The 25,973-nt window shown below is 50.8% G+C and overlaps 1 protein-coding gene across 1 annotated transcript in view; it reads left to right on the top strand.

Annotated features, from left to right (window-relative positions):
* Positions 1-25,646, top strand: part of LY86 (lymphocyte antigen 86) — an 83,523-nt gene extending 57,877 nt beyond the window's left edge. Inside the window, exons 4-5 of the mRNA XM_075316464.1 lie at positions 7,561-7,613; positions 25,101-25,646. Of these exons, the coding sequence (XP_075172579.1) occupies positions 7,561-7,613; positions 25,101-25,193 (146 nt within the window). The 3' untranslated portion in view covers positions 25,194-25,646. The remainder of the gene's footprint in view (positions 1-7,560; positions 7,614-25,100) is intronic.
* Positions 25,647-25,973: the final 327 nt, after the last annotated feature.

Below are 25,973 nucleotides of genomic sequence, written 5' to 3'. Positions count from 1 at the left end.
CATGACTTGCTCTGCAAAGCGGAGGGCCCACGGTTCATTGCTTTAAGTGGCGCTGCACGCAGGGTCACAGTTATCAAGATGGAGGCTGGGGCAAATGTTGCGGGAGACGCTGGTGCAAATATGGTTGGAGCTGGTGCGGGCATTGGTGGGTCCCCTGCAAAGACCCTTCCCATGGGCACTATATTTAATGTCTTACCCAAATTTGATGTAAGGAACATGCTGTTGTCGGACTGGGTTTCGCAGCTACACAGCGTACTAAAGGTTTATGGGATAGGCCCTGAGCTGACGCGGACATCACATTAACAGCTTTGGAAGGGCAAGCTCGCTTAGGTGTCTGCTTTCAGCCAGAAAATACATGGAGCACGCTAAAAGAGCTGGTGACCTTCCTGGAAGAGATCTATGGGGAAACCGCCAGTGCAGGCCATCTCCGGGCAATTATTCTCTAGACTACAGCAGGAAGGCGATATCTCACAGTATACAATGCCACTACAGAAGGTGATAGCAGAAATACAGAAGAAGGAAGGCGATCAGGTGGCCGGTGTAGAATCCGTCAACAAGATACTCAGCGATCAGTTCATCCTGGGGCTTTACCTCGTTATGAAGGGCTCTGTCGGAGCATGTTGGGGTGGACCTGATCTCTCATTCCAGAAGACCCTGGTGCAGGCGGCGACATGAAGTAAGGAAGAAACCTACGCATCTGGGGTCTGCAAGTCCCAGTGGGGGCGCTGCATCGGGGATGGTTGTGGCTCAGGCGGTACAAAATTTGCAGGAATCTCTGACCAACATGCAAGAGAAATTGACTCGGATGGAGCTGGACATGCCCTGCGCCTAAAGTCCCTTACCTGCTTCCTCAGTACCCCTATCAGACACACCCACCACCTCCAGCTGTGGGACCATATCAACGAGGCCCCCCATGGTCGTATAGATCCTACTAACCACCCATGGAGACCATAACCCACAATCAAAATAGGCCATGGAGGAGTGAAGATGTTGTCTGCTGGCGGTGAGGACGGGATCATTGCTCCCGAAACTGACGGAAGGAACCCCCAGCCAAACAAGAGCCAACGTTAAACTGCTAACCCCCACAGTAGTGCGGCGCCCTGTGGGGGAAACCCAAAGAGAGATCGCCCCTTATGAGAATGAACATCTGGTAGCAGGTAGTCCCATCCTGCGTGCTAAATTTGAAGGTGTCCCCGTAGATTGTTTAATTGACACTGATTTCCAAGTGATGACTATGCCGGAAGCTTTCTTCAATCAATAGATATAGGCCCTGGCCAGGCCCAAATGAAAGACTCTGATTCGTGTGTCTGCTGCTGATCACCAGTCGATCCCAGTTAGTGGGGTCATGTGGATGAAGGTGCACATCTGCGGTCAAGAAGTGGGGACGAAAGGGATATTGCTGGTCCTCTAACCCACCAGAGAAGATATGCAAGTGGTCTTAGGCATGATTTTCCTGTGGTAACTGGACCAGATATTGTAGAATAAGAGAGGCACTGGTTACTGGAAGCATGCAACCCCACACAAGGCCACTCAAGTCGCCTTCCAACATCTGATCCAGGTCTGCGGAACTCAGAAGACTGTGTCAGCACATCGTGCAGTAGGGGTCATTTGAAGCCCCGTCATAGAGCCTGTAGTGTTGTCCCCTGGGAAGGAGAGTGTGGTCTATTTGCCGGTCGGTATCCACCAGAAGATTCTTCCCAGACATTGCTGGGACAGATGCTGGGATCGGGGGTGGTCCAAGCGACTCAGAGTCCCTGGGTGGCTCCAGTTGTCCTTGTCCAAAATAAGGACGGGTCAGTGACATTTTGCGTGGACTATAGGAAGCTCAACGTCTGTACAGTCCGGGACTCTTACCCCTTGCCCTTGGTTCATTGCTTCATATATGTCCATGAATACAGCATCCTGAAGCTAGCTAGTGTCAGGATTGTGGGCGTTGGCCAGGCCCACTTGAAAAAATGAGCTCAGTTGCAGCCAGTATGACAGTAGTTACACCGATAGGCCCACTTATAAAGACTTTGTTTGCTAATGTATGGGGTTTTGCATCAATATAAAAGTAAAAACCTTGAACTAAAGATAGAAACAAGTCATGTTTGCCACAAGCCCCATAGATAGGCAAGTAAAAATATTGAAAAACTAGCTGTAGCACCTGGCGTTGCCTGGGATAGTAACTGTCTCTCTGTTTCTCTCCCAATCTCTGTCTGTCTCCCCCTCTCTCTGTCTGTGTCTGTTTGTCTCACCCTATCTTTTTGTCTGTCTGTCGCTTTCCTTGTCTGTCTTTCTCTTTCCATGTCTGTCTGTCTCTTTCTCTGTCTGTCTCTTTTCTTGTCTGTCTCTTTCCTTGTCTCTTTGTCCGTCTCTTTGTCTGTGTATATCTCTTCCCCTGTCTGTCTCTCTCTTTCCCTGTCTGTCTCTGTCTGTCTCTTTCCCTGTCTATCTCTTTCCATGTCTGTTTCTTTGTCTGTCTCTTTCACTGTGTCTGTCTCTTTCCCTGTCTGTCTCTGTCTCTTTCCCTGTCTCTTTGTCTGTCTATTTGTCTGTGTCTGTCTCTTCCCCTGTTTGTCTCTCTCTTTCCCTGTCTGTCTCTGTCTGTCTCTTTCCCTGTCTATCTCTTTCCATGTCTGTTTCTTTGTTTGTCTCTTTCCCTGTCTGTCTCTTTCCCTGTCTCTTTCCCTCTCTCTCTGTCTGTCTCTTTCCCTGTCTGTCTGTCTCTGTCTGTCTGGCTCTTTCCCTGTCTGTCTGTCTCTTTCCCTGGCTGCATTGTGATACACCAACATTTCATTTAAAGGCATGGCTGCGCATTCTTCTGAAGTTCTGGCTGCACTGTGGCTCTCAGCTTCATTGACTTTAATGGAGGCAGGTTTTTTTGGCTAATAACTTTAAAGCGCGGGGTTAAAATTTCCCCACAAAACATAGTCTACGACGTTCCCTGAATCAAATGGAGTGTCTGTGCGAAATTTTGTGATTGTACATGCAATGGTGCAAATTCCTTTAGCGGACATACATGCATACATACAGTACAGACCAAAACTTTGGACACACCTCATTCAAAGAGTTTTCTTTATTTTCATGACTGAAAAGTGTAGATTCACATTGAAGGCATCAAAACTATGAATTAACATATGTGGAATGAAATACTTAACAAAAAAGTGTGAAACAACTGAAAATATGTCTTATATTCTAGGTTCTTCAAAGTAGCCACCTTTTGCTTTGATTACTTCTTTGCACATGAAACGCCCACGCCAGGCTTGCAGGGCTCGCACGGTCACCGGGCCGGTGGTATTCGGGGTCAGGCTGTGAGTGGCCCGACCCGGCTTCCGTGACCCCCGGCGGGTTTCAATAAAAGGAAAGTCCGACCGTCAGTCCGGTGTTACAAGGGGGATGGAAGGAGGGTAACGGGGTTCCTGGAGCGCTTGCCATCACTCCCCCCCAGGAAACGGTACGGGACGGGGATGGGGGATGCTTGCAGCGCCACCCGTGGTTTGCGGCCAGGTGTTCAGCTGCCGCTGCCCAGTTTCTCTCCGGGGCAGGTGTTACGGGCAGCCGGATGGAATTGCTCCCCACGGGTGGAGCGGGGTGGCCCCAGGAGGTTTATGAGACCCAGGGCAACAGTCTTCAGGGACACCGGGGGCACAGGGCGGCGGCATTACTCACAGCAGTCACAGAGTGCGGTTCCAGTTGTTCTTTATTAAGTGTCTGTTCCACATCGCACCCGGGTGCTGGTCCTCGCCGCCTGTAGCCTTTGGTCGGTCCCGGGCAGGTAGGAGGAAGGGGCCGGTGGAGTGATCTGGGGGTCCCTCTCTCTTTTGGTGCGATAATGCTATCCCCGTGGCATGGAGCATCTTGGGGACCCGCCGCCATTCTGTCTGTCTCTCTTCCAGTAGCGGACACACACCAACCGCCACCGGGTACAACTTTCTCCAGGGATCCCCAGTCCTCAGCTCCATTCCCTTCCTCTAGGTGTCATCAGCCCTGGTCTCGTGGCATCTCCTCAGCAGGAGCTGTTCTGTGGACGTCTGCACGCTCCTGCAGCCTCTGACGTTCTGCTCAACTTTTTTGTGTGTTCTGCACTAAACTCACTCCTATTCAGGCCCCCCTCCCCTTGGTTGTCATGGGGACCTGCCTGTGTCCAGCCACCTGCTCATTAACGAGAAAGGATTAGTCATGGACTCAAAACTTCATGCTGCAAAAGCTATTAACTCCTTCCTGCCGGTGTGATGTGAGTGTGTGTTGTGGGGACTCTTCTTCCTCCTGCCCGGGAAAAATGGGGTAACATTTAATACCCTGTAACGACCCGTTTACAGGGGCATTACACTCCTCCAGACCAAAAACGTAACACTCCGGGGTTGCGACAACAAACAACACCGCAAAAAAAAAACTTTTCATAGATAAACAAATTAACACGTCCCTTTTACCGGGACTCAATAAAGGATAGGAAGAGGCAGGAGGAAAAAGAAGAAGAAAGAGAAGAAAAGCATGGAAAAAGAAACATTTGCATATGTCAAAACATTTAAACTTTCGGGAACAGGCCGTTACGACGCTCCAGGGCCCTCCAGGTACCCAGGTTTAGGGAGTAAACTCGGTAGTCCAAATCCTGGTACGGGCTGCGGTGCCCAACAAAGGGGTGGGCACGGATTTTTGCGCCCCGCTGCAGCCCCACCCACGAAGGGCGAGCAAGTCCAGTCCTTGTTGGTACGCATGGCGCCCATCCCATTCTCAATGGACGCAATTGTACAGTCCAAGTCCATTTGTCGCATACCCGCAGCCGCGAGCACCAAAATAAATGTTAGACAATCCAATTTTGCAGATGGTAAACACAAGGCACGCGTCACCCGGCGTTACCGGGTCTTGTCCGGAACCTGCTCGCAGCGCCAAGTTGAAACGCCCACGCCGGGGCTTGCAGGGCTCGCACGGTCACTGGGCCGGTGGTATTCGGGGTCAGGCTGTGAGTGGGCCGACCCGGCTTCCGTGACCCCCGGCGGGTTTCAATAAAAGGAAAGTCCGACCGTCAGTCCGGTGTTACAAGGGGGATGGAAGGAGGGTAACAGGGTTCCTGGAGAGCTTGCCATCACTCTCCCCCAAGGAAACGGGACGGGGATGGGGGATGCTTGCAGCGCCACCCGTGGTTTGCGGCCAGGTGTTCAGCCGCCGCTGCACAGTCTCTCTCCGGGGCAGGTGTTACGGGCAGCCGGATGGAATCGCTCCCCACGGGTGGAGCGGGGTGGCCCCGGGAGGTTTATGAGACCCAGGGCAACAGTCCTCAGGGACACCGGGAGCACAGGGCGGCGGCATTACTCACAGCAGTCACAGAGTGCGGTTCCAGTTGTTCTTTATTAAGAGTCCGTTCCACATCGCACCCGGGTGCTGGTCCTCGCCGCCTGTAGCCTTTGGTCGGTCCCGGGCAGGTAGGAGGAAGGGGCCGGTGGAGTGATCTGGGGGTCCCTCTCTCTTTCGGTGCGGTAATGCTATCCCCGTGGCATGGAGCATCTTGGGGACCCGCCGCCATTCTGTCTGTCTCTCTTCCAGTAGCGGACACACACCAACCGCCACCGGGTACAACTTTCTCCAGGGATCCCCAGTCCTCAGCTCCATTCCCTTCCTCTAGGTGTTATCAGCCCTGGTCTCGTGGCATCTCCTAAGCAGGAGCTGTCCTGTGGACGTCTGCACACTCCTGCAGCCTTTGACGTTCTGCTCAACTTTTTGTGTGTTCTGCACTAAACTCACTCCTATTCAGGCCCCCCTCCCCTTGGTTGTCATGGGGACCTGCCTGTGTCCAGCCACCTGCTCATTAACAAGACAGGATGAGTCATGGACTCAAAACTTCATGCCGCAAAAGCTATTAACTCCTTCCTGCCAGAGTGATGTGAGTGTGTGTTGTGGGGACTCTTCTTCCTCCTGCCCGGGAAAAATGGGGTAACATTTAATATGCTGTAACGACCCGTTTACAGGGGCGTTACACACACTCTTGGCATTCTCTTGATGAGCTTTAAGAGGTAGTCACCGGAAATGGTCTTCCAACAGTCTTGAAGGAGTTCCCAGAGATGCTTAGCACTTGTTGGCCTTTTTGCCTTCACTCTGCTGTCCAGTTCACCCCAAACCATCTTGATTGGGCTCAGGTCTGGTGACTGTGGAGGCCAGTTCATCTGGCGTAGCACCCCCATCACTCTCCTTCTTAGTCAAATAGCCCTTAAACAGCCTTGAGGTGTGTTTGGGGTCATTGTCCTGTTGAAAAATAAATAATGGTCCAACTAAATGCAAACTGGATGGAATAGCATGCCGCTGCAAGATGCTGTAGTAGGCATGCTGGTTCAGTATGCCTTCAATTTTGAATAAATCCCCAACAGTGTCACCAGCAAAACACCCCCACACCATCACACCTCCTCCTCCATGCTTCACGGTGGGAACCAGGCATGTAGAGTCCATCCGTTCACCTTTTCTGCGTCGCACAAAGACAGGGTGGTTGGTTCCAAAGATCTCCAATTTGGACTCATCAGACCAAAGCACAGATTTCCACTGGTCTAATGTTCATTTCTTGTGTTCTCTAGCCCAAACAAGTCTCTTCTGCTTGTTGCCTGTCATTAGCAGTGGTTTCCTAGCAGCTATTTTACAATGAAGCCCTACTGCATAAAGTTTCCTCTTAAAAGTTGCTCTAGAGATGTTTCAGCTGCTAGAACTCTGTGTGGCATTGACCTGGTCTCTAATCTGAGCTGCTGTTAACCTGCGATTTCTGTGGCTGGTGACTCGGATAAACTTATCCTCCACAGCAGAGGTGACTCTTGGTCTTCCTTTCCTGGGGTGGTCCTCATGTGAGCCAGTTTCTTGTAGCGTTTAATGGTTTTTGCCACTGCACTTGGGGACACTTTCAAAGTTTTCCCAATTTTTCGGACTGACTGACCTTCATTTCTTAAAGTAATGATGGCCACTCGTTTTTCTTTACTTAGAATTTGTATTATGGCAAGAAAAAAAGCAGCTAACAGTCTATTCAGTAGGACGATCAGCTGTGTATCCACCAGACTTCTGCACAACACAACTGATGATCCCAACCCCATTTATAAGGCAAGAAATCCCACTTATTAAAGTTGACAGAAAACACCTGTGAAGTGAAAACCATTTACGGTGACTACCTCTGGAAGCTCATCAAGAGTATACCAAGAGTGTGCAAAGCAGTAATCAAAGCAAAAGGGGGCTACTCTGAAGAACCTAGAATATAAGACATATTGTCAGTTGTTTCACACTTTTTTAAGTATTTCATTCCACATGTGTTAATTCATAGTTTTGATGCCTTCAGTGTGAATCTACAATTTTCAGAGTCATGAAAATAAAGAAAACTCTTTGAATGAGAAGGTGTGTCCAAACGTTTGGTCTGTACTGTATATACATACATACATACACACATACACACATGCGTACACACATACATACATAGATACATTCAGCTTTATATGATAGATGGCAATATGTTTGTAAACTATGCAAGAGGCATATTCTAAGTTTGCTTACCACTGTAAATGACCAAAATAATGACTGATAAAAAACTTCTTCCTGTCTGAACTTTCTTTCTAGAACTTGCATTTTACAATCACTATGTAAAATTTGGATTTTCATCACTACCCAAAGTAAGATTTTCAGTTTATTTATGTATTGATTAAGTGTTTGTTTAAATTTTACAATGGATTTTTAAATCCACACATATTAATATTTTCTGCAGATTCACCTAGAATATGCAGCAAGGTGCACATGTTCCACATGCAGATGTTGTAGCTGTTTTGCAACATAATTGTAGTAAAATCCACTAGTTAATGATTTGTGACAATTATGCCCTGTTTTCATGTAGTCTTATAGTAAAACTGGTTTTCGCTTTATAGAAAAATAACTAGAACCATAGTGCCTATTTTTTTAGGCCCAGCATTATGCACAGATTATCAACTTTATACTCTGCTCCAAAAAATGAAGGGAACATTTCAATCACACATAAGATCTCAATGAATGAAATATTCAAGTTTGAAATCATTACTGATAGAAATGGTGTAATTCATTTAGTGCAATATGGTATTAAAGCACCACTCCAGAATTTGTTTTCACTGCTGGAGTGATGCTTTTAATCTAATTTCCCTGCCCCCTGTCCTATACCCACCTTCTGGCATTTTCTCCTTTCATTGGCATCGCTCTCGTTGGTCCCAGGCAGTTTGTGACCTGGCAGATCTCTTCAGTGTTTCGTGGAGTCGGAGGTCTTCTTCAGTGCAAGTCTATGAGAGCTTAGCTCTGGCACTTATAGACTTGCATTGATAACTTATGACGTAACTTCTGACTTCCTGCCAGTCAGAAGGTGCAGTCACAAGATGGCGCCACAAAACTGGAGTCACACCAATAAAAGGTGAAAATGCCGGAGAGTGAGTATAAGACAGGGGACAGGGACTTTAGATTATAAGCATCACTCCATCAGTAAATAAAAAAAATACAAAAATGCTGGAGTGCTGCTTTAATAGTCAATGAAAACTAAAATTATCAATTGAGGGCTGGTTTCCAAATCACCTCGAAAGTCGAAGTAAAGAATTGAAATCAGAAACCGATCTAATTAGTTTGAATTTCATTATGGCAATAATGAGTCAATGTGAGTCAATACAGTAGTGTCTATGACCCCCACTTACCTGTTTGCACTCCAGAAAATTGTTTTTATTAAGATAACCTACAAAATCTACAATGCTGGTTCCATTGCCTGCCAGATGAATAGTGAGTTGTCAATGTGCCCTTTAAAATAAGGGTATTTTGTTTAGCTCATTCAGGGTGGTTTTGGATGTATGTCTTCTCAAAATGTGTCATGTATAAATTGGCCCAGAATATATTTGACACAATAGTTTTCATGTATTTCTTAGGCTACTTTCACACATCCGGTTTTTGCTCTGCGGCACAATACGGCGCTCTGCAGAAAAACCGCAACCGTTTTTTTTGCCGCCGGTTGCGGGTTTTTTTGCATAGACTTACATTAGTGCCGTATTGTGCCGCATGGGTTTGCGTTCGGTCCGGTTTTTGCCGCATGCGGCAGATTTAGCCGATGCCGCGGCCGGATGGAACGTTGCCTGGAACGTTTTTTGCTCCGGCAAAAAAACCGCATCGCGCCACATCCGGCCGCTGCGGCGCATTTTTCAATGCATGCCTATGGACGCCGGATGCGGCGCGATGCGTAAAAAAACGCATCCGGCCGCCGCATGCGGTTTCTTCCACTGCGTATGCTCAGTAGCGTGCCGCAACCGGAAAAAAACGGACGGGCCGCATGTAAAAACTTATGCAAAGGATGCGGTGTTTTCGCCGCATCCGTTGCATAGGTTTCACAGCCGGATTGAGCCGCACTGCTCAAACCGGATGTGTGAAAGTAGCCTTACCCAAAAGTTTTGAGGTTTTCAATAGCCAGCTCTGCAAACAAGTTAAGGGCACCACTGTGGAGGTAGGGTTTGCTGAGAATTTTGGCTATATATACATAACACATTTTGAGACTAGATACTTCCAAAAACACTCTGAAGAGGCAATATACAGTACATTGTCCTTTATAAAAGGTACAACTATGACCTACTTTTCATTTACGAAGGCAATCCTACCAGCAGTGCAGATTTTGTGGCTTCTCTTAATAGCAATTGGGGCATGAGACCTGCTTAAAGGGAACCTGTCAGGTGCAATTTGCACCCAGAACCATGAGCAGTTCTGTTTGCATATTGCTAATCCCTGCCTAACCGGTCCCTGTATACACTAGCATAGATAAAGGGATCTTTAGAAAAAGTATTTCTAAAGATCTTTTATCGTATGCTAGTGACCGAGGGGACTAGCCCCCTGGGCGTTAGTTCCCTTGCCAGTCGCCTCCATTAGCATGTTAGTACGCCCCTGTGGGAGTGCTATTGTCGTGGGTGGGGAGAACGCCACCGCTGCTGCGCTCGCTAACGCTCAGGTCCGGCGCTGCTGCGGCTGCTGCTGCTCAGTGGCTCGAGCGGTGGGCCGGATCCGGGGACTCGAGCGGCGCTCCTCGCCCGTGAGTGAAAAGGGTGGTTGGTTTTGGGGGATTTAGTCCGTGACGCCACCCACGGGTCGTGGTGAAGATGGGCACCACCACTGCTGGTGACGGGGATCCCGGGAGCGATGGTAGCGAGCAGCTGGGATGTTGTTTTCCCCCTTCGTGGGTAGGGGGTCGGTGGTCCCGGGGCCCGATGATGTGACGGGGAGGCAGGATGGCTGGGATGCAGGGTTGCAGGGGCAGCGCGGCGTGGTGCCGGATGGCACTGGTGTACTCACTCAGGCAGTCAATGACAGAGTCTCTGGTAAACCAAACGGCTGGATGGACGGGTCCCGCAACCGGCTGCAGTGTCTCTCCCCGGACAAGTGATGGCGGCTGTCTTTCCCTGCACCTTGATGTTCTCAGTTGACTACTATGGATTCCCAATGGTAGTCGGCTCCCCGGTGGATGGATGCCGGAGGAGCCCCTTTGCCCGCAGGCGCTGGCCCTTGGGTCTCTAGCCTTAGGCGGTAGCTGTATACCCTCACGGTGTGGGCGGTTGCCTTCAATCGGGACTTTTGCTGTTAGGAAACCCCTGGGGTTCCGGTCACATTCGGATTTGACTATTGTCGGCGGCTCCAAGCCTGGTCGGGGTCCTATGGCCCTGCCTGTGTGTGCTGGTTTAACTTCGCTCCCCAGTCGGTACCAGCAGGCCAACGCCCGACCCTGGTCCTACGGTTCCACGTTGCTCCACCACCCCTGCAGACGGCCACCACTGTCTGCCAACCTTGCTGTCAGTGCCTGGGCCACAAACCCAGACACCCAAGTGCTCACTGCTCTCACTTCAAACTCCAAACTCTATCTGTCAGTTTTCCCGCCTCCAGGCCTGTGAACTCCTTGGTGGGTGGGGCCAACCGCTTTGCTCCGCCCCACCTGGTGTGGACATCAGACACTGGAGGGAGGCAACAAGGGTTTTATGTTTGGCTGGTGTCTCTGTCTAATGGGGGTGGGGTGTTGGTGTGTTATCTGTGACGACCTGGCTAGTCCAGGGCGCCACATTCCCCCTTGGTGAAATGCAGACCGTCCGCGGGCTGCCCGTCCATCACTGGTTTTATTTTTTTTTCAAAAGCTGTAAAAATATAAATAACATATAAACATTTTGAACATGTAAGCATTTTTGTGAGGACACTTAAACGTTGCACATATAAACAAAAACATTTTTAATAATAACAGACGGACGGACGGATGTCTTCCGCTCTCCCACCCAAGCAACCTAGCCCTGATGCTGCCCCTAAGAAGTGGGCAGCACCCCTTGACCCCAGTCCAGGTTCAGGCTGCCCGAGCGGGAACGGGTACGGTAACTCGCACCCAGCTGTCATTTCAGGGGACCCCACGTCCTTGGGGGACCCCTGACTCCCAGAGGATGGCCACCAGTCCTGGTGGTGGCCGGGCCCTAGCCTGCTCTGCTGCGGGCCCTTACTCCAATCTGCCTCTCCGGAGACGGCAACGGTTTCCATCCCATACAACTATTTACATGCCCACCAGTTCGTGGGTGGCCTGCCAGTTCTCGGCCATGTCCATGAGTAGTCTCTCATGCAGGTTGTACAAACACATAAAGTCCCTCCGGGGACAACTTGCCGGCAACGGCCGGAATAATCAGGTAGTCAATCAGATGAAGGTCACGGTTGATTAAGGTTATTCACTTAAACTGCTGAGCGTCCCAACGGGGGACAACTGCTTGCAACGGCAGACCGCTGCCACTGCTTGAGGTCATACTCCTCCAGGACCTCTTCTAACTCCACGTCCGGACGGCTTGGTGTAGGAGGAGGGGACTGGGGCCGCATCTGCTCACTGCGGCTCTTCCTCTGCTTGACGTCCAGGGCGAACCAGCCCCTCTCCCCGCAGTGGCGGGTGTAAGTCACCAGGTCTCCCGGCAACAGATCACAACCTGGATGGCCCGTGGGGAGGTGTGAATTGACATCGCGGCAGGCCACAAATACTTCAGCCTCTAGGCCCGGCTCATAAATGAAGCCGAACCCCCTCCGTTGGTCAAACTGCCGGACTTGGCCCTCATACACCGGGCCCCGCACCCGAAAGGTGGCATGGCGGAGTGCATCCTTCTCTCTGATCACCCTCGCCATCACTTCTGCCCTCTGCTGCTCCCTGGTGGCAATCTCCCGGCCCAACGGGTTTGGTTACCTGTCCCAATAAGGGGCGTTGGCAGACCCCTGCGCCCGGGTCGGGCCCCGCTGGACCGCGCCCACACCGGCCACTACCGGCTCTCTTTCGTGGGGGTCCTGCGGTGTCATGGCCTGTACTGCTGCTTGGCAGTGGCGGCCCGGCGCAGCCTCAGCCGAGGTGGGAATTCAGGGTCAGTTGGCCTCACCGGTTGGGCTTTCGAGCCGGCAGCGGCCGGTTCTTCCACTGCCGGGCGGACTGCCGGAGCCGGGACGGTCTCGGGTGCGGCCACTTCCGGGGCCGACGGCTTCTCATCGTGGACGGCTACTTCCCGCGGGGCCTTCCATGGTAGCGGGAGGGACACAGGCCGTTCCCGAACAACGCCCCCAGGCCGGTCCTCTAGGGCGGACGGGTTGGATTCCGCTACCGGTGTTGGGGGTAGCGGACCGAGCGGAGGGGCAACGGCAACCGGTACGGATGGTGGGGGAGGCAGGAGGGTGAGCGGGCGCAGGCCGGGCCCCTCAGCCGCAGCGGCCGGTCCTTCTTGGACACAGGGGCGTGGTCGCTTACCCGCTCCTCCAACTCTGCTTCAACCTCGCGTCTCTGCACGGCCACCGCCACCTCCTCCATCTCGGCCACCCAGCGCTCTATCAAGAACCGGACCTGGGCTTGAAGGCAGCAGTACATCTGTGCGGTCCGGGCTTCCACCCACGCCGCTGTACCTGGCGTGGGCTCGGGGATTTCCGCGGTGCCGGACGGACGGGACATTGTGCGTGGCCGTGTTCCAGTAAACAATTGTTTGCAGAGTCCTGGCGTCCCCGCTTTTATAGCCTCGGCTACATTAGGCAGACACACACCCGCCCCCCCTCGGTTCTGTTCAGCACTTCCGTTTGTTGGGGGCGGGTATTCGCTTTCGCGCCTTCCCTGCTCAGAGAAGACGCTCGAGCGGGAGATTTTCGCGCCAAGATAGCGGCTCTTCAAAATTTTTGGCCAGACACCGCTGGTGGAGATTACAAGGGCACTTCTACTGGTAAGTAGATGGGTTCAATCCTGTTTGTGACGCCAAGTTGTCGCGGGCGGGGAGGACGCTGCCGCTGCTGCGCTCGCTCACTAACGCTCAGGTCTGGTGCTGCTGCGGCTGCTGCTGCTCGGTGGCTCGAGCGGTGGGCCGGATCTGGGGACTTGAGCGGCGCTCCTCGCCCGTGAGTGAAAAGGATGGTTGGTTTTGGGGGATTTAGTCCATGACGCCACCCACGGGTCGTGGTGAAGATGGGCACCACCGCTGCTGGTGACGGGGATACCGAGAGCGATGGTAGGGAGCAGCTGGGATGTTGTTTTCCCCCTCCGTGGGTAGGGGTCGGTGGTCCCAGGGCCCGATGATGTGACGGGGAGGCAGGATGGCTGGGATGCAGGGTTGCAGGGGCAGCGCGGCGCGGTGCCAGATGGCACTGGTGTACTCACTCAGGCAGTCAATGACAGAGTCTCTGGTAAACCAAACGGCTGGATGGACGGGTCCCGCAGCCGGCTGCAGTGTCTCTCCCCGGACAGGTGATGGCGGCTGTCTTTCCCTGCACCTTGATGTTCTCAGTTGACTACTATGGATACCCAACGGTAGTCCGCTCCCCGGTGGATGGATGCCGGAGGAGCCCATTTGCCCGCAGGCACTGGCCCTTGGGTCTCTAGCCTTAGGCGATAGCTGAATACCCTCACAGTGTAGGCGGTTGCCTTCAATCGGGACTTTTGCTGTTAGGAAACCCCTGGGGTTCCGGTCACATTCGGATTTGACTATTGTCGGCGGCTCCAAGCCTGGTCGGGGTCCGATGGCCCTGCCTGTGTGTGCTGGCTTCACTTCGCTCCTCGGTCGGTACCGGCGGGCCAACGCCCGACCCCGGTCCTACGGTTCCGTGTTGCTCCACCACTCCTGCAGATGGCCACCACCATCTGGCAACCTTGCTGTCAGTGCCTGGGCCACAAACCCAGACACCCAAGTGCTCACTGCTCTCACTTCAAACTCCAAACTCTGTCAGTTTTCCTGCCTCCAGGCCTGTGAACTCCTCGGTGGGTGGGGCCAACCACTTGGCTCCGCCCCACCTGGTGTGGACATCCGACACTGGAGGGAGGCAACAAGGGTTTTATGTTTGGCTGGTGTCCCTAATGGGGGTGGGGTGTTGGTGTGTTATCTGTGATGATTTGGCTAGTCCAGGGTGCCACACTATCATGCTAATGAATACGTAGCGTCACAGGATGATCTCACTCACCTCTCCACCGCCATCGCATCCGACAGGGGACTTCGACCCAGTGCGCATGACCCCGGAGTTTGGGTCATGCGCACTACTTCTATTTGAAGCCAGGACACGTACACCCGTCTTTATAGTGACCCAAACGCTAGGGTCATGTGCACTGAGCCAAAATCCTCCGTCGAACGTGATGGCGGCGAAGAGGTGAGTGAGATCATCTTGTCACGCTGCACATTCATTAGCTTGTTAGCACATCCACAGGGATGTCCTAACATTCTAATGGGGGCGACTGGCAAGGGAACGAATGCCCAGAGGACTATTCCCCGCGCTCATGGAGTAGCTTCAGGCAACCTGACAATTCACCCGACAAGAACGGAGCCTTCAAGATCCACTCTCCACCCGCTCCAAAATCGGGGTGGGGCGCCCCTGACCTGGTCATGCACCACTGAGTACTGCACCCATGCTGGGTCAGTACAAGAAAGGTAATCCAAAGGCTGACTAGGGTGTGGACACACAGACACTGGTAACTAGGACACACACATTCAGCTTAGAGGGGACCCCTGGGCAGATCCAGGGAGGGGGCGTAGCCCTCGCATCCCAGCTAGTGGTGGGTGGTGGGACTGGAGACGAGGAGTTGTGCTCCCTAAACTGCAGTGACGGTTGCCCCTGACCGCAAATACCGAGAGTGGCGTCACGATTCCCATTGAAGTCAACCTGACTTGCCTGTTGTCAGAAGAACCACAGCACGTGAAGTCCCTGAAGACCCTGAGGCGACCTGAAGGTCATGGGGCTACACATCTGGCGTCACGAACAGGATAAGGACTAGACCTGTTAAGACAGGTGACCATGTGCCTTGGCGGTCCGTTTGAAAAATTTGAAGCGCCGCCATATTGCCACCGCAGAAAGCGCGCCAAGAAACAACAGCCCGCGCAGAAAGAAGTAACCGCCCACGAAGAGGTGTGGCTACCTAGGGATCTGACCTCGCCCGATGGAGATGTTCCAGGCTGGTGGAAAAAGAAGGGAAAGTCACGAGTCCGCTGCAAGAAGTAAAACTAAGTGAGTGCAGAGAAGACCTGGTGAGCAACAAGAGCAGAGAGAATGGCGTCCGCACGCAGTGAACCAGAACCAGCCTCCATTGCCTGGTGGGACTAGGAGCTTGCCCAGTTTTGTGACCCGCTGCAAGCGCGGTTCCTCCAGCAGGTGATGGAAGGGCGCTCAAAGCTACGGGAGCTGGCAATCGCAGTTCAGGCCTATGAGAAGTGGACCGCGCGGCAAGTGCCACGCCAAGAGGTGACCACCCAGACCCCCTTGCTTTTGCCATTGGGTGAGTCCCACGCTGCCCCTGCCCGCTCGAGTGCACTGACCCCACCGGCGCTACAACCGGAGGCCGCGGCGACGCCCGCTATGTGGTGGGATGCAATCCCTGCTGCAATCCCGGAGGTGATCCCTGCTGCGATCCCGAAGGCGATGCCCGCTACGATCCCGGAGGCGACATCCGGTGCAGAAGTGTCCCGTCCGGCCAGACAAGATCACACCGCAGCCACGCCACGCCCGGCCAGACAAGACCAGGCCGCATTTATGCCACACCCAGCCAGACCAGACCAGGCCGCAACGCCGTCTACCCCAGCCTGCAAGGCAGAAGCAGCCACCGTGCCCTAGCCACCGACTGAGGAACCGGGTCCTGCGTCCCTGCCGGGAGGAGACCCCGAATTCCTGCGGCTCATGGAGGAGTTGAGTACGCATTTCCCCAAGGACTTGGTGGACAGATCCATACCTGGAGCGGTCCCAGCAACTTCTGTGGCTAAGAGCCCACCACCCTGGCCTGCCGATGAATGCCTGTCCCCAGCGCTCCTGCCGGAGCAACCGGAGGAGTACTCCCCGCCACTAAGGGGAAGGGGAGGCGCGGAGGCCGTGAAGTTACCTTACTCCCACTGGGAAAAGGATCCGACGCCCCCCTTCTGAAGAAGAACAAGTGGATGTCTTCATGCCCAGCCTGTACGTCACCTGGGATCCCGCAGACAACGAGGTGGCGGTAATGAGGAGGCCAGCCTGCAGAGGACAGCGCCGCGTAAGAGCCAGACCACCGCCTGTACAGCATTCCCCAGACAAGCAGAAGGAAGAGGTGACAGCCCGAGATCTGGAGGAGAAGCAGTCTCTCAGAAAAGCCAAGCACCAGGTCAGAGGTCCTCTCTACTGCGGAGTAGTTGAGGAATTCAGCCTGAGAAGTGGCTATGGCTTCATAGTGGCGCCTGGCATCAAGGAGGGCATTTTTGTAAGTCGAAGAGATGTCCGGTCCCACCTGCCTAGAGGACACCCTGGTCATGACCTACATATGGGAGACCTAGTGGAATTCACCAGGCACAAAGGTGAAAGGGGTTGGTATGCTCTGGATGTAGTGCCATGCTCGAAGAGCTCCAGCTACAGCCCTGCTACTCCCACTCAGTCCCCAAGGTTATCACCACCAGAAGAAGAACCACAGCTAGCACAGCAAGCTAAAGACACAGATGAAAATACTACAGATGAAGACGCAGAAACTTCCAGGTGTCAGAGCCCTGCAAGCAAGAGCCCTGGTTGTGAGAGGAGGAGGTCTGTGTAAGCAAGTGAAGTAAAGAAAGTTACAGTTGACCAGTTACAGCAACGTTAACAAAGTTCAAGAGATGTGCCCACATGAACTGATGTGAGAACTCTTTGAAAAATTCTTTGCACCTGGTTTGTGCAGATTTATACAAAAGGACCATAGGCTATGAACTGGCTATAGCCCCAAACTCTCGCAGTGTGTATAGTTGACCCAGAAGTACCAATGTCAATGTCATCACCAGAGTCATCCAAGTAACCGCCCATAATCTCGCGCCTGCGCAATAACATCACCGGCGCTCGCAATTTGAAAACCATGCTCAGTCCTGCGATAGTGCCACTGCGCATGCGCGAGACTTCAGGAGCACTGCAGGGCACATGAGGGCAGCCTCATCTATGTAAATGAACACTGGGGGACGGCGAACAGCGGCAGGAGGGGGGATAACAGATGGAATACAGCCTGCGCACGGGGCCAGCAAACCTCATTACCATAGCAAAAGGTAATATTTTATAAAGTTGTTATTTAGGTCTGAAAAGGGGGCCAGTAGCAAGATGAACCTTTATAGAATGCAGCCCATGAGCTGCAGAAGGGGATTCTTTTAGTTTAATAGCGAAAATTCTAGTGACAGGTTCCCTTTAACATGCTAAATCATGATGTCAGGTTCTCTTTAAAGTTATAATGAAAAGGGGGGATGCACAGCCTGAGGTGAACAAGGGAGTGCTGCCCTATGTGTGAAAACAAAATGTGTACAATGGAGAAGAAAGGCACACATAAGGTGGGCGCACATCGAACAATGATATGAAAGGTCATGCAATATATAAATATTTTATTGGGTCAAAAAAAGTGAAAAACACACAATTAAAAACAATTAAAAAGATAGACAATATACAAACAAGGTCTCAAGATATTGTAGTATGGCTCCAAGATAATATACCGGTAAGTACAATCATCAAAAGTACATATCAAAAATTTCAATAAATATCATGGAGTTACACCAGTAATACACAAAGAGACTGACACGGTATAAAGTCAGCATGCAGTAATTGTGAGCAGAATATACAAAAACCACAAAATAGATTGGGTTACCTATGGGGACGAGGAGTAAGGTTGCAGACACTATGAGTACTGCAAATATTGATTCATTCATATAGAATCATAGTTCCTCTTAGAAAGGCAGGCGTAGTGCGATTGTGGAACCAATATATATGTGAGAAATACCTGTGATGATGTAACAAAACACTGAACAGATTGGATTTACCAATGGGGACAGAAAATGAGATCATAAGTGCTGCATGCACTGCAAAGAGTAGTGATTCACAAGTGCAGAATCATGCTTCCCATTATGAGTACAACCATAGTATGATACAATGCTGATATATATATATATATATATATATATATATATGCAAAAATAGCTATGATTGTATGGCAAGAGGATGGTAGAGCCCTAAAAACATTATTATAAATCGTGACCACAATACCAGTACAGAGAAAAAAAAAAAAAGGGCATACAAAGTAATCCAAGCTGTCAGTGCCAGGTGATATAGACAAACGTGGTTGCAATGGTACAACGAACAATATAAGAATGTGTACAAATGAAATTGTACCAAACACCCAGCTGTAAAAGGAATCGCACTAAAAAACAGCCAGTCAAGTTGTGAATCATATGCCCCGCTGTGGCGGTAAGCCACCAAAGTAGGGAGTCCATTCAAGTAGATGGAAAGGCTGAGAATTCCCCAAGGTGAGGAGAAATCAAGCTGCCATAATTACCAACCGGGCCCGGTGTGGTCAAAAAAACTGCATGCTGGAATCAGGAAATGAATGGAGCAAAAATGAGGCCAAGAAAATAGCCCCACGCGTAGCGCTGACAAGCAGCTTCGTCAGGGGAAGTGACCAGTCTGACCCAAAGGTGTGTATATATACCTGTATACAATTAGATGATTACCTGCCAATTAGGGTCTCCGAGAAATCAGCCACCATTGCAGCACCAATGGCTGTGGTGTTTGCAAAGAGGCGTTTACCTTATATGGAAGTTTGGGTCTGCCAGTATCAACAATGGAGCGTAGTTTGCCGATTAAATGCGCATGCGCACTGAACAGAGTCAACATGTGACACGCCGATGCGGTCACGTGTGCGGAACTATCACAAAACTTTATTACTAAGCACACATAGGGAACGTAGACACAGAAGTGTATGGGCGTTCTAAAATAAGAACAGTGAGTGACGCGGTATGTTCTGAAGACCAGTACAAAGGTAGCACACAACTATATTTTGTAATACACGGCAGGGGAGGACACATACTAGAGATTAAATGCCATATGGTGCAGTTCAATTATATAGCGTTATAAGGACACAGTACAAGGAAAAAAAAAAAAGGGGAAGGAAGGAATCTATATACATATGTTTATCATAAATGTGCAAATACCATTGTACTGTATAAGGTCCGGTTAGAGTGTAAGTCACAAGCCTGCCTGATATAGTAAAAAAAATACATGAATAAATATTCATTTTTATGTATATTAACGCAGAGGGCACAAAACCACGATTATAGGTAAATGACAAGCCAATATCCACCCAAGGGGGACGCACCCCTATAGTACACTATATAAAGGCGCAAAATACATATGCCCCGATTGGTTATAAGAGACCCCAAAGGCACAGAAGTACAGATTGAAAAAACAGGTACAGGGCAGAACGTAATAATTGCAATTGGAGCATAAAGATGGTGGAGGAAGATTACAACACTCAAATTTCGGAAAAGCAATGACTTCAACATCACAACCACCCAATAGGGAGTAGTATATATATCCTGGAGTCATAAAGGAACTGCAATTTGTTGGTATACAAGAATCCATATACGAAAATGATGGCATCAAAGGGCAAGGACCCCCCCCAGACAAGGATGGAAACCAAGACCACAAGAGGAAAGTAATAAGTCCACAAGATGACACAGGACCCCACTCCATAAGTAGCAAAACGGTCGTGAAAGCTGCTGGGTTAGTCCAAATGGGCAGGTGTAACGGGGTGCCAGAGGCGCCTCGGGGATTGTAGTCGTGGCCCCTTTTTCTATCAGGCTTACCCCCGGCTCCGCCGTCACTTTTGGGACAGGAGATGGCTTGGTGGGGCAGAGTGTGGTGGTGCAGATAACGCCGTCACATGTACAAACACTTTGCAGACGTAGGTCGGTTGAACCAGAAGGCATGTTTATTGTACACTTCTTCATAACAGAGGCAAAACAGATCAGATGGTTTCATGCTTTTGCTAGGGGAAAACCTGTTCTAGACGTCTCCTCCAGTGGGGATGTGCCCGGCTACTCCACTTCACCTGGCTCCCACTCCGGCTAACACAGACTGGACCCACACCAATGCTGCTTCACCCTTGAGGACACTTCTCTTCTTTTCCTTCGCTTTCCTGTCCACCCAGCTGCCACACTCTGCCCCTTCTGCTTCTTCTCTCCCGTCCCGGACTCAACTGCCTCTGACTCTAACTTTTTCCTTAACAACTCTCTTTCTCCCTCCCCTTTCTCCTGCCGGCTCCTCCTTTCCTCTGCCCTGTTTCTATGGGGACAGCCGTCCCACCCGGCCACTAGGGGACCCACTAAAACAGTAAAAACATTTTTTATTACCATCAGCATTAACAACTCTCAGGGGAAAACACCTCCTTGTAAGGGGTCTTCCCACCCCTTACATTCCTCCCCTCTTTCTGCCTAAGCCTCCCGGCAAGGCACGACCCTGAAAAACACAAGTTAGCAGCAAAATCATTTATATAAAACTCTAAACATGTTCACATCAAGGCACACTCAAGGGGCGCACAAGTCCGGCTCCCGGAGTCCCTCCTGGGAGCTCCCGGTCTTGGTAGATAGTGTGCCCGGAGGCCTTCAGCAGGCACTCCCGGTCTTTGCTGGACTTCTGCCCGGAGGCTTTCACAGCACTCCCGGTCTTTGAAGGCAGGAGCATAAAACAACAAAGCCTTCTTTGACAACACAGAAGGAGCCCCTGGCTCAGTCCAGCATCAGGCTCCTTCCGGGCTCCGTAGCTTAAACATGGTTGCAAACTGTGGAACTTTTCCGGCTCTTTAACAACGCCGGTACTCAATACAAACAGGTCCATTATCTCCGGTCATTACGGGTCACTTGGGGTGATAAGCGCATTGCCATTCAGCCCACTGAGCCCTCACGTAATCAGAAAGGGACTGACCTGGCAAGCGGCGCAGCCTCCGGAATGGTTCGTAGTTGACGGGTGGCTCTGGTGCCTCTGCCTCCGGTTTTGCCTCCTCAACCCCCGACGGGGGTGACGGGGTAGCTGAACAGGATGGCTGTGGGCTGCCCACGACGATCACCGGGTGTGTGACCAGGCTCTGGTGAATTGCCAACACCGCCGGGGTCCCCTTCTCTGGGTCAACACTCAGTCCTGTCATGACTTCTGGCGACACCGCCAGCGTGTTTCTCGGCCGGGAAGTCTCAGCCAGCACCGGTCTTTGTTGGGTACGCCTCCGGTATTGGCACTCTTCCCATTCGATTTCTTGCTGCCACTGTGCAGCCTCTTGTGTAGTGGGCATACGGGTCACTCCCACGGCAAATAGGCCCCGGCATCCCACTTCTCTCCGGAATCTCACTTTTTCTCCCGGGTACAAGGTATGAAGGCGTTGTGGTAAGCCCTCAGTGTCCAGGTTTACCCGGTTGTAGAAGAAATGGTCACCGGTCTCCTCGTCCTCAATGAATCCATAGCCCTCTTTCTGGTTAAATTTGACTACGGTGCCAACGGTGCACTGCCGTTCAAACTCGTCGCTAAGGGGACCGGCCATCATCTCGCGGGCCACGGTCTCGGCCAGTAACCTCTCCTGCACCGGATCGGGTTCAGGCGATGGGGACTTCCGCTGAGTCAGGGGCGTCGGCTTCACCGGCTCCCAAAAGAATCCCCACTCGTCTTCTTCTAGCTCCCGGGCATGTTGCTCTTCCGGGGCCGGAACTGTTGTGTGGGTTGAAGTTCCCAGGACTTTGTTTCTCGGATGTAGCTGCGCCGTGTAGGTGGCCCGGACTTCAGTCGAGGTCTCACCGGTCGCGGCGTCCCAGGTAGTGACCCATGTTACTTTTGTGGGCCGCTCCGGTCCTTCTGGCACAGCTGGTAGGGCAAGGGTAAGTCCTTCCGCGGCCGCAGTCTGCTTCGGGCGTCCTCTGCCCAGGCTGGTTGCTACCAGCGCGCCCACTGCAGCATGTTGTTTTCTCGGAGTCTCCATTTTGCTCGGAGTCAGTCTCTGTGTTGTCGTTTCTTGCAATGGCGCCGGGGACAGTGGAGATACTGGAGAAGGTGGAGGCGGGCCTTCTTTTCCCGCTCTTGGGTACACTCCACCCCCAGTCTCGCACATCAAGTCGACCCGGCCAAGGCGGCTCTTTTTTTCTGTAACGCCGCCCACTTCACATATCTTCATCAGCATCCTGGGGCCAGCACCTCCCCTCTTTGAGCGACGCACTCCGCACTTCTTTTTCTTCATCGGCCAGCCCCAGGCTTTTCTTTTGGCGCCAATTCTTCGTGCGCCCACTGTGTCCATGAAGACGGCGGCCATCTTGCCGCCATCTTGTGCCCGGTCCAACGCCTTAGGCACCACTTGTTCTTCCCACCATGGAATCGGGACCCTTCGCCAATAATCCTGATCCTGTGCCCTAGGCACCACTTGGTCTCCATCTTCTTGGATCGGGACCCCTTGCATATAATCCGGATCCTGCCGACTACGCCACATGTAACGGGGTGCCAGGGGCGCCTCGGGGATTGTAGTCGTCGCCCCTTTTTCTATCAGGCTTACCCCCGGCTCCGCCGTCACTTTTGGGACAGGAGATGGCTTGGTGGGGCAGAGTGTGGTGGTGCAGATAACGCCGTCAGATGTACAAACACTTTGCAGACGTAGGTCGGTTGAACCAGAAGGCATGTTTATTGTACACTTCTTCATAACAGAGGCAAAACAGATCAGATGGTTTCACGCTTTTGCTAGGGGAAAACCTGTTCTAGACGTCTCCTCCAGTGGGGATGTGCCCGGCTACTCCACTTCACCTGGCTCCCACTCCGTCTAACACAGACTGGACCCACACCAATGCTGCTTCACCCTTGAGGACACTTCTCTTCTTTTCCTTCGCTTTCCTGTCCACATAGCTGCCACACTCTGCCCCTTCTGCTTCTTCTCTCCCGTCCCGGACTCAACTGCCTCTGACTCTAACTTTTTCCTTAACAACTCTCTTTCTCCCTCCCCTTTCTCCTGCCGGCTCCTCCTTTCCTCTGCCCTGTTTCTATGGGGACAGCCGTCCCACCCGGCCACTAGGGGACCCACTAAAACAGTAAAAACATTTTTTATTAACATCAGCATTAACAACTCTCAGGGGAAAACACCTCCTTGTAAGGGGTCTGCCCACCCCTTACACAGGCATGCGTTCATTCGTCCGCAGAATGTTAACGATGAACTGTGGAAACAAAGGGTAACCATATTAGAGACAAATAGAGGGATAAAGTTAACCATCGCCCAGGAAACAAGTATATAATAGTTCCTCATTAAGACCACGGGGGGTGAGGGAGTCAAGATGAAAAATCCATCTAGATTCTGCACGCAAGAGTGCTTTGTGCAAGGAGCCTCCCCTGCCAGTTTCATGTAGCTTCTCTAAACCAAATAAAAGCAAATTCCTACTGGAGCCAGAATGATATTGTCAAAAGTGGGAAGCCAGTGTGGTAAGAGTCTTACCCTTCTTGAGATCAGTTGCTGCCAAATTGATAGTGGAAATGTGTTTTTGGGTTCGTTTTCTGAGTTCCTGGGATGTTTGACCCACGTACACCTTAGGGCAATCACATATAATAGCATAAATGACATTGGTGGTCTTGCAATTGATGTAAGAATGTAGATTGTGCTTTTTGCCATCAAGCGGGTTCGTAAAAACATCCCTAGTGGGGTGCACGTGAGGACAAATACTACAAGCACCACAGGGAAACGAACCTTTCAGATTTATGCCCCTATTCAGCTTAATAGTGGGTCTTTTGAAGTGGCTATTAGTGAGTATATCTCTAAGACGTGGTGAACGTTTCGCTGTGAGGAGAGGAACGTCACTCACCAGAGATGATATTTGAGAGTCGGAAGTAAGAATGGTCCAGTGTCTTAATAGAATCTGCCGTATCTGTGTCCATTGGTTATTATAGTTGGTAATGACACGGAGTGGTTGGTCTTCCTTGATGGTATAATTGTTGATTAGAGACTGCTGGGTTTTACTTCTGGCCCTTCCGTAAGCATTGGAGATGATACTGCGGGGATAGCCACGTTTCCTGAAACGAGTTGTAAGGTCATTAGCTTGTGTACAAAAATCGTCAGCCATAGTATAATTCCTCCGTGCCCTCAGGAAATGACCAGTGGGTATGCCTTTGCGGGTGTGGAAAGGATGAAAGCTTTCAAACCTGAGCAGGCTATTGGTGGAAGTGGGCTTGCGATACAGGTCGGTCTGCAGGCGGCTATCCTTTACTTTCACTGAGAGGTCCAAAAAGGTAGCTGTAGAGGATGACATGACATACGTGAGAAAGATATTATGACAATTGCTGTTCAGGGATCGTAAAAATTCGTGACAAAGATCCTCGGGGCCCGTCCAGATGAACATCACATCATCAATATACCTTCTCCAATGGGTGACAAATTGCTTATAGGGTGGGGAGGGGTACACCACAGTAGCCTCCCACCACCCTAAAAACAAATTAGCGTAAGAAGGTGAGAACCGCGCACCCATGGCCACTCTAGATGTCTGTCGGTAAAATTGACGATCAAATAAAAAATAATTATGGTCCAGGGCAAATAAGCAAAGATCTAACAGGAAAGAATCATGCATCCTGTCAGTGGGATTTAAAGAGGAACTGTCACCAGGATAAAATTGGCAAGTTTTTGCTCTTTGTTTTATAATCTCGGTTCACTTGAGTATTACGTATTACTTTTTGTAGGGGTTTTTTTGGGGGGGTGTCTCATGAATCTCATGTATTGACATACTTAAAAAGCTCCAGCTCCATTTGGAGCCATGATTTTTCTATATATAATTGTTAAAGCATTGTTCATAGTTTTACATTCACAATCTCATGATTGTTATTTTAACTGTTCATTACTTTTCTATTATCTTTTGCAGGGAGAATATTACATATTGTTGGAGCTCCTAAATGAACATAATTATAAAGTTGCTTGTGCAAACTTCACTCTTTACAGTCATGCTCCAGTTTAATTATAGTTTTATCAATTAGTTAGGGCAGTATAATCTGTATCAAAATGTCTAAATGTAATCATATTGTGAATTAATGACTAAACTAGGACTTGTTCACACTAATTTGATCATCTATTCTGTTCTATACTCGTCTTTCTGTAAGAATACTGTACTAGGATATATTAGGCTTCACTGAGATCTGTTTAAAAATGAAGAAAGGAAAGCCATGATGTTAATGTGAACAGCGCCTTTCCAGTAACAAGTCAATAATCCTTTAGATTTATGGTGAAGTATCTGACAACATTAAAGAGCAATTCCTGCATCGCCAACATTGCCTATTCCACTAAGTTCTCCTTACACATTCCTCCCGGGACGCTGCTAAGTGCAAGCAATAAACCAGTCCAAGTGCAGTTAAAGGATCTATGATTTTTTTTTTTGTTTTACTTTGCATTTACTGTAATTATTGTGTTGAAATCTTGCCATTAAACATCAAACTATACTTCATCTGCAAATAGTGGGTGTTAAGCTGGTCATACATATTAGATGGCTATCGGCCAAAAGATACAGCCATCTCAGTCGACTCTCCCATACATAAAAACACTTGTCCATCTGAGAAATCCTGTGTTCTTTATGAGAAAGCTTATCACTGGCAGGGCTGTATTTTGCCTTCGTGCTGCCCTAGGCACTTTACGTGGTCGCGCCCCTTAAGGTTACTTTACACACTGCGATATCGGTCCCGATATCGCTAGTGTGGGTACCCACCCCCATCTGTTGCGCGACACGGGCAAATCGCTGCCGTGA

Source organism: Anomaloglossus baeobatrachus, chromosome 6 (assembly GCF_048569485.1).
Source record: "Anomaloglossus baeobatrachus isolate aAnoBae1 chromosome 6, aAnoBae1.hap1, whole genome shotgun sequence".
NCBI classification, from domain to species: domain Eukaryota; kingdom Metazoa; phylum Chordata; class Amphibia; order Anura; family Aromobatidae; genus Anomaloglossus; species Anomaloglossus baeobatrachus.
This window is presented reverse-complemented; position numbering and strand designations above follow the sequence as displayed.